The sequence below is a fragment of the Thalassophryne amazonica genome, chromosome 1, assembly GCF_902500255.1.
Source record: "Thalassophryne amazonica chromosome 1, fThaAma1.1, whole genome shotgun sequence".
Classification (NCBI taxonomy): domain Eukaryota; kingdom Metazoa; phylum Chordata; class Actinopteri; order Batrachoidiformes; family Batrachoididae; genus Thalassophryne; species Thalassophryne amazonica.
Genome location: NC_047103.1, coordinates 6,386,509 through 6,396,004, shown reverse-complemented (window position 1 = coordinate 6,396,004; position 9,496 = coordinate 6,386,509). Strand labels below are relative to the sequence as shown.

At 42.4% G+C, this 9,496-nt stretch overlaps 1 protein-coding gene across 1 annotated transcript; it reads left to right on the top strand.

Annotated features, from left to right (window-relative positions):
* The first annotated feature begins 5,317 nt into the window (after positions 1-5,317).
* LOC117527528 (zinc finger protein 501-like) lies at positions 5,318-9,450 on the top strand. Its single transcript, XM_034189952.1, has 2 exons — positions 5,318-5,407; positions 7,996-9,450. The coding sequence occupies exons 1-2, from the start codon at positions 5,375-5,377 to the stop codon at positions 9,337-9,339; spliced, it is 1,377 nt and encodes a 458-aa protein (XP_034045843.1). The 5' UTR covers positions 5,318-5,374; the 3' UTR covers positions 9,340-9,450.
* Positions 9,451-9,496: the final 46 nt, after the last annotated feature.

Genomic DNA, 9,496 nt, shown 5'->3' with positions numbered 1-9,496 from the left:
ACCATATAAAAACATTTCATTATATTGAATCCTTATCATGCAGGCAATACAAATACGATCCATCTGTTGCTCTGTAGATGACCTGTGGTACAGTTATGAAATGATATGAATGAGAAGCTCGTCTCATAATGTCCACATCTGTTGGCACGTGTCCAACCGGCCTGCGCGCGCGTACTGCCGGACATGCGTGTCTTGTGGATGGCATGCCGCAGGACTGACACTGCATTATGTGGAACAGAGCTCACGTGGGTGACGTAACAGTCAGATCGCCTGCTGCGTGTTATGAGCTGACGGTCCGTTTCAACCTGGGGCAGCCTGTTGATGGACTGCAGCATGCGCACACGTGCTCACTGCAGCCTGTTGCCGCAGTGATATGTTTTTATTTATGTCCACGTGATGACAGCAAGCAGACACGCGCGTCACACTAGGCAGTTGTGAGTCCATGTCCGTCCAAACACAGTATGTCACCTGGAATTTGGCCGATACCTGCTGCGAGAGGGTTTGATGGGCTCACACAGTGCACACCATCTTTCAGCCACTGGTGTGCGCAAATAGTTTTAGCAACAGGTGTACAAGGCATTAGGAGCAGCTGCGATCATGCTTCATGTGCACTTTATGTGCAAATCAACCAAATTCCCACGATGTATGAGGTGCCCTTACTTGTGTGAAGCACCTTGAAGCAGCTTTGCTGTGATTTAGTGCTGTATAAATAAATTGAAATTGAATTAAGAATTGCTGTTAGATCCTGTACGAGGGCTGTCCATAAAGTATAGGTCCTTTTTATTTTTTCAAAAACTATATGGATTTCATTCATATGTTTTTACGTCAGACATGCTTGAACCCTCGTGCGCATGCGTGAGTTTTTCCACGCCTGTCGGTGACGTCATTCACCTGTGAGCACTCCTTGTGGGAGGAGTCGTCCAGCCCCTCGTCGGAATTCCTTTGTCTGAGAAGTTGCTGAGAGACTGGCGCTTTGTTTGATCAAAATCGGGTCCGCGTGTCGGGACGCAGCCGGGGCACCTCCGTGTTGATAACCATTTGTAAAATCCAGGCGGCTTTTGATGGCTTTCAGTGGAGTGAGTATATGAGAAATTGTTTAACAGCTGGACATGTTCCAACTTGTCCTTAAGGCTTCCAACAGAGGTGTTTTTCCTGCGGCGGAGTGTCGCGGCGGCTGCGAGCCGATGCTGCAATCCGCCCGCACGTCTTTCATTAAAAAAATCTCTAACAGTGGAATATCCTGATAAAATGCTGAAACCGACTTCTTCTGAAACTTCTCTGTCCTCTCACGACGTCCTGGACCAATAGAGCCTGAAATGTGGAGGTTTTCAGCTTGAAACAGGCTGACGACGGCGCCTGGGAGCGCTGCACGACGTCTCGCACCGTGGGAAGTCCTTAAAGCGACAGTATCACCTCAAAATCTCTTATCAGCCGTTAAAATTTTCACCGAAAACCAGCTTAATTTTTCGAACCGTGTCCACTTCGATGTGTCTCACAGGTTTAGAAAAAATTTTGATCAAACAAAGCGCCAGTCTCTCAGCAACTTCTCAGACAAAGGAATTCCGACGAGGGGCTGGACGACTCCTCCCACAAGGAGTGCTCACAGGCGAATGACGTCACCGACAGGCGTGGAAAAACTCACGCATGCGCACGAGGGTTCAAGCATGTCTGACGTAAAAACATATGAATGAAATCCATATAGTTTTGGAAAAAAATAAAAAGGACCTATACTTTATGTACAGCCCTCGTATTTATTTATTTTTTAATGAACAAAAACAAAGTTTGCATCATTTGAAGGAGACCTGTTGGCAGCACACACAGTAAATAAAGTTTTGTAAACTGACCTGTTGGTGGTGTTTCTTCCGGAATCAAATCACAGCTTGATGAAAACTTACCTGCATAAAACATCTGGAAGTGCTTGAATTCCTTATCATGTCAAGTTCTTCAGTGTTTGCTCTGAGTGTGTTTCTGAGTTACCCATAAGCAGAAAATTAATCACTTGTTTTAAGAGCTGAAAGTCTTTTCTGTAAATATTTTATTAGTCACAATGGTCCCAGCGTTCACCACAGCTAACCATTGTGCCGATTCTCAGTACAATTCAACTCTGCTTCCACCTTTAACCTAATGAAATATTCATACCATTGAACTCATTAACATTCATTATTTGTATATGATGTTATTTAGACTGTAATTATTAAAATTAGTATTTGGCCATAATGTTTAAAAAAGTAAAAAAATTGAAACACCTTAATTTGTGTGTAATGAGTCTAGAATATATAATACTTACACTTTATGATATATGATTTTGTTAAACCTCCAATGGAGACATAAAAACACATGATAAAAGCATTACAAAACAACAACGTGATAATAAAATAGAATTGATCTGGACTACAATGGAGACAAAATATTATTAACCATTGATATATCGTGACGAGTAAACAAAAAATACTTGACACTGTCCGAGATACCACACTCTGGTCTCAAACGTAATGTACTTTATGAAATAAGTGACAAAAATAATGATCTTTTTCATATTGTTATTTTTCTGTCACACTTGTACATCCATTCCTGTATTTAAGGCTGCAACACATTAAAAAAAAAGCTGTGATGTGGGCAATTTAAAAATACCTGCTGGTTCATATAGCTGCACCTGGCTAGCCAAATAATGTAGGGACCAATGAAAGCTTACACGGGGGTCAAAAAATAAAACTTACAATTTTGGCAAATTCTGATGCAAATTACTTGTTGAGCCAAGGGCGTAGGTTTGGTCTCAGCTTTGGTAGGGACAATACCCCCCCCCCGGCCCCCCTGCCCACCACCACCACCCCCTAACCCACTCATACCATTAGACGCACAAGTACAGCATAATACATAACATATGACGACATAATGCTGAATAATTTAACACTTTACAATATTAAGCGTGTAGGCAAACAAACAAATAGCTTAAATAACAAAATTGCACCCAAAATCACGAATCTATTCTATAGGCCTACACCTGAGAGAACAAGACAACAAAAATACTTGTGGAGCTAACAAAAAAAAAACAAGTTTTTGCAACCAAGATGTATAATTTATTCTCTTCATCAATAATGCAGTTGTAGGTATCTGGCAACCTAATTAAAAAAAAAAAGAAAAAAGGGATTTCCAATGATATATATGGTGTATTACGGTAAACGAAGCCTGTGATGTCATAACGCAGAGGAAAAACACGGAAGTTTCACACTAATGCGCCGCTGATTTTCATTACCGTAAGTTCTCATGTAAGCCCTCACGCTGAAAAATTTCAACACTGACAGCAAGCCAAGAACCCGTGCTTTCCAACAGTGTGCTATATGTTGCATATATTACGGTAAAGTGCGTTCGGTGACTTTTGAAACGAGGGAAAAGTATGAAAAAGAGCGCAAAAGTGACAAAAAAGTACAGACAGCAAACATAAATGTAGTAATTTTTGAGGAAAAGGCAGGGTGTTAGTGTCATTTGTGAAGGTGTGTGTGCGTGTTTGTGTGGGTGTGCAGTTTATTGTAAGTGTGGCGCACAGCATTGTTCGCAAGCCCCGCCCTTCTTGTTTTTCTGCACCGGAGCAGTGTTGCCAGATATGAAATATGAAACTATCGTACCAAAACCTCAAAATGATCGTATTTTGGGAGAAATGCTCGTACACAAACAAAACGCATACAACGTAGCTATTTTAGCGTTTTGTTTTTTAATTTACAAAGAATTTTATGTCACATTTTTAAACAGTAATTATAGTAATGGGGAAACTAGAACGCACTACTAGAAAGATTTTTTTTTCTGTGAAGGGACACAAACGTGTTAATTACCAGACTAGAAAGAGTCGAATTCAACCTCGAGGTCGCTGTCGTCATCTGATGCCACTTGTGCAGATTTTGTTGAACACAGAAAAAATGTTGACACTTCCATAAGGAACTTTAACTTTTTTTCTTCTTCTTGTATATCTCTTTGCTCTTGTGTTTTGTTCGTTTGTTGTTGCATTTGTTGAAATAAAGTTTTAAAAAAAAAAGATGTTGGTTGGGGAATCTTCCTGTCACGGTACAGATTGGATGGAACTCATTACTTTGTATGGGGAGGGGGCGGGCTTTCAAATGACGTTGTCCCGGGCGGCCAAAGCTGTGTGTGTTGTGTCTTTGATGCCGCCTGAGTGCAACACCTGCAAAATGATTCTTGGGTGTCAGACAGAGATGCGTGTTTGGGCAACCAACTGAAATTATCGTACATATTGGATTTTTCCCATTATTGATCGTACATCGTACAAAGGGCAAAACTATCGTACAAATACGACAATTATCGTACATCTGGCAACACTGCACCGGAGCCACCCATCCTCTGCGCTCCGGGACCTCCCACTTTACAAATGAAGCACTGCCTGCCACGAGATGCGCTTTGTTTACGTCCATGTGAGAAGAACGTGAGCCAATGAAATTGCAACATGGGTAACTCTGTCACTCTGGCACGTCGAAAACACAAAACGTGACGACTAAAATTATAGTCTCGAGTTCGCAAAAAAAAAAAAGTGAATGATTTTGTTATATAAACAAAAATGCTAAATATTGGTAGGGACTATTTTGCCATCCCAAAATAATGGTTGTGACTTGTCCCTATGGTCCATATGCAAACCTACGCCCCTGTGTTGAGCTGATAACAAAGCACAACAAATAGGGCAAACTATTCCTTAAAAAATTGCATTTGCACAACCAAATATTTGAATCACTTTTTAATCAGAATTGGAGCAACTTTAACTTTTGACCTTTGTAGAAACTTAAACTGACTTTTGCTATAATTTTATCTGTTCTTACCCCATAACATTCAGTCATAGATCATCCAAACTACACATTTTTGGAAAATTTATGATCTGATAAGTAATCTGTTTTACTTTTGAATATGACTGGAGCACTTTTAAATAATGACCCCTGTGTAATGACCTAGTGTAGTGACCTCAACCTGTTTATTGCTGTCACCCTAATGGCCACCATACATTTATGTAGGTTATAGAATGCTCACTGATAACTGGCTGAACACCTCCTCCAGCTTTTTCTTCTTGGGCGGGAGGACAGAATACTACTACTAATAATTTTAGGTGGTACTGAACTACAGTCTGCTCTTTTTCTCACTTTTTAAGTTATGACAATTTTTTTTAATAAAGATACTGTTGAAATGAATTATTTTTTGTCAAAGAATAAAAGAAAAGCTGCTTTCAATTCACCCAATTTGTCCTAAAAATTATTTAACCGTTAATGTGACACTTACATGAATGTGACATGAATTTAAGTTATGTACCTTGAGATTCAGTGGGTTGTTTCTGTCGGACCTTTTATACAGACGGAATAACCGGACGTGCTGCCTCATAAAAATGTCCGTCGATGATTCAAAGTTGATTTTGGAGGTAAAATGAGTTTTTGAAAAATTATTGGTACCTTTTAAAAATATTATTAGTCGTGTGTTTTAAAGTAAGCAGTTGGTCTGCTCACTGTGTTGTTAATGGAGTATTCTGAGTCGTTCTTCCGGTCATTTAGCTTCGTTAGCTTAGCTTAAGGTAAACCTGGAATTTTACAGCAGTTACTTTAATCATAATTCGAAGCAGTATGTGGACAGTAAGTACTTAGAGGCCATACCATGGCACATAAAAACACTTCCTGACGCAAACTTGGAAAAAAAAATTCCTGCGGGGGCGTTTCTAAGCTGCCAGCAAGCAGAAAATTAATCACCTATTTTAAGTGCTGAAAGTCTTTTCTGTAATTATTTTATTAGTCACAATGGGCCCAGCATTCTCGCTACAAAAATAAACCCCAATAATGATCCCTCAAGACCTGCGCGACTGAACTTCTACAACGTATCTTCAACCTTTGTCTGCAGCTAGGGAGAGTGCCCACCCTGTAGAAGACTTCAAGCATTGTTCCAGTTCCTAAGAACCGTCCCAGTGAGCTGAATACCTTCCAACCAGTGGCACTCGCGTTGCACCTGATGAAGACGTTGGAGCGGCACTTCCTCGACTTCCTCAAACCCCCGGTGCAATACGCACAAGACTGTCTGTAGTTTGCATATAGGGCAGCTGCTGTGTGGAGGATGCTGCTCCACACAGCATCCTGCTACACCGAGTCGACTCACCTGGATACGGGAAATGGCACAGTGAGGATTCTCTTCTTGGACCTCTCAAGTGCCTTCAACACCATCCAGCCCCTTGTGCTCCAGGACAAACTGAACAAGATGTGAGTGGACGCCTGCTGGGTCAGTTGGATCTCCAGCTACTTCACTGACAGGCCGCAGTATGTCAGGCCGAGCAACACCACGTCTGACACCATGAACAGCAGCACTGGAGCACCCCAAAGCACAGTGCTGGCCCCTCTTCTTTTCACCCTGTACACCTCTGACTTCTGCTACAACTCTGAGCTGGGTCACATCCAAAAGTTTGAAGATGACATAGCTATTGTTGGATGCATCAGGGATGACAGGAGGAGTACAGGAGCCCAGTGAAGAACTTTGCTGCCTGATGCCACACAAACCATCTACAGCTCAACACCTCAAAGACAAAGGAGCTAGTGAGGTGGAGGCTATCAATTCTGACAGGTACCTCCAGCTGTCGCTGTACAGCAAACTGGACTGGACAGCCCACACGAACCACCTGTACAATAAGGGACAGAGCAGGCTGTACTTTCTGAGGAGGTTGGGGTCATTTAACATCTGCAGGAAACTCTTGTGGATGTTCTACCAGTCCGTAGTAGCCAGCATCCTCTTTTAAACCGTGGTGTGCTGGAGCAGCAGCACATCCAAGAAGGACACATCCAGGCTGAACAAACTGATCGGTTGGGCTGGCTCTGTGGTTGATATGAAGCTGGACTCTGGTGACGGTGGCAGAGAAGAGAACACTGGACAAACTGCTCAGGCCATCAGACTGTACAACTCCTCACTCAGGGGGAGGAGGAGAAGAGGAACAGTAGTAGCCAGTAAATCAATATGTCTGGTATTTATATTGTGTATTTATATTTGTAAACTTGTAAGCTAAAATTTGTAAATTTGTTTTTCTTTTTTACTTTCACTTTTGATGCTCTCTGTAGTTCTTACCCTGTGTGCTCCTACACAATGCTGCTGGAGCTTCAGTTTCCCCAAGGGAGTCTTTCCAAGGGATCAGTAAAGTTCTGCTGTGAATGCTAATGTTATCATCAGCAGTGCTTCCACAGTGCCGCCAGCGGCTTTTGTTTAAAATGCATCAGTGTGTTGCATCTTGGTACACTATTCTCTCTGTGGGGAATGGGGTGGAGGGTCCTATTGACTACACAGTGCCCCCTGCTGGCCTCCGTCACACTCACTCCCATCTGGATCATGGCACCAATGTAGTGGTTGTACTCTCTCATCTGTGTTGTGTTGTCTATGTTTGGCTCCTCCCACTCACTCCCCTGGAGACACAAACTCACAATCTCCAGCTTGGCAGGTGGACTCTCTAACCAGAAGGCAAAAACCCAGGTCTCTGGCCAGTGAATCCTTTTAGCTGTTGGGGAGTGAGGATTACAGACTCCTACTGCACAGCGACTCCTGCTGGTCTCTGTCACAGTTGCAGAGATAAAAGCAATACATGGGAGGAGTTTTACAGAAGCTGGGATAACCCACCTCTGCAAGAAGCAGCCCTGGCGATTTCCAACATATGGTCACAGCTTGAGGTTTCTCTGGGAAATATATATGCAATGGTAGAAAAACTAAAAATTTCCTGTGTCACTTTTTCATTAATTAGATTAATAAATAGCTTAATTATCAAACACTTGACATTTCAAAAATATTCAGTGATCATTGTCCTTTTCAATAACTCAGGAATTGTTCATCCATGAATTCTGTCAGTTTCCTAAATGTTTTATGAAGTTCCCAGCTGCCCCCGGTATAGAAACTTGGAGGCTGTGATTTATCACTTCTATGTAGTTTAATCCATGTGACTGTTTGCACGACTTGCACATCACATCTTTTTGTGTTTTTGTGGCACTGCAGGAACAGAACAAGACAAATGGAAACAGACTTCAGCCCTTTGCTCAGATTAATGAGGTTCACCCAAAACCAGGAGGGGCCCACAAACGGTACAAGTCTTACCAGCATGGAAAAACTTTCAGCCAGTTATCTCATATAAAACACCACCAGCTCATCCATGATGAGGAAAAACCACACACCAGTGACCAGTGTGGCAGTGCTTTTAGTCAGTCATCTAATCTAAAACATCTTATTGACAGTGAGAAAAAAGCATTCACCTGTGACCAATGTGGGAAATATTTTAGCCGAATCTATACCCTGCAAAATCACCAACGCATCCACAGTGGAGAGAAACCATACACCTGTGACCAGTGTGAGAAATCTTTCAGCCAGATAAATACCCTGAAAATTCACCAACGCATCCACAGTGGAGAGAAACCGTACACCTGTGACCAGTGTGGGAAATCTTTCAGCCAGTTTTCGAGCCTACAACAACACCAGCGCATCCACAGCGGAGAGAAACCATATATCTGTGACCAATGTGGAGAACCTTTCTGCCATTTATCAAGCCTACAAATACACAAACTCCTCCACAGTGGAGAGAAACCGTACATCTGTGAACAATGTGGAAGAACTTTCGGCCAGTCGTCAACCTTAAAAACACACCAACGCATCCACAGTGGAGAGAAACCATACACCTGTGACCAATGTGGGAAATCTTTCAGCCAGTTATCTACCCTACAACAACACCAACGCATCCACACTGGAGAGAAACCATACACCTGTGACCAATGTGGGAAATATTTCAGCCGGTTATATACCTTGCAAAATCATCAACGCATCCACAGTGGAGAGAAACCGTACCCCTGTGACCAATGTGGGAAATCTTTCAGCCAGTTAAATACCCTGCAAATTCACCAACGCATCCACAGTGGAGAGAAACCATACACCTGTGACCAATGTGGGAAATCTTTCAGCCAGTTATCGAGCCTAAAACAGCACCAACGCATTCACAGTGGAGAGAAACCGTACACCTGTGACCGATGTGAGGAATCTTTCTGCCATTTATCGAGCCTACAAATGCACAAACTCATCCACAGTGGGCAGAAACCATACATCTGTGACCAGTGTGGAAGAACTTTCAGCCAGTTATCAACCTTAAAAACACACCAACACATCCACAGTGGAGAGAAACCATACACCTGTGACCAGTGTGGGAAATCTTTCAGTCAGTCGTCTGCCCGACAAAAACACCAACGCATTCACAGTGAAAATAAAGTTTACACCTGTGAAGAATGTCAGAAGAGTTTCAGCCGCATGAAGTGGTACTTAAAACACAAACAGATCCATATGGGAGACAAACCATAGTGGTCAAATCAAATCACTTTTATTTATATAGCGCCAAATCACAACAAACAGTTGCCCCAAGGCGCTTTATATTGTAAGGCAAGGCCATACAATAATTACGGAAAAACCCCAACCCTCAAAACGACCCCCTGTGAGCAAGCACTTGGCGACAGTGGGA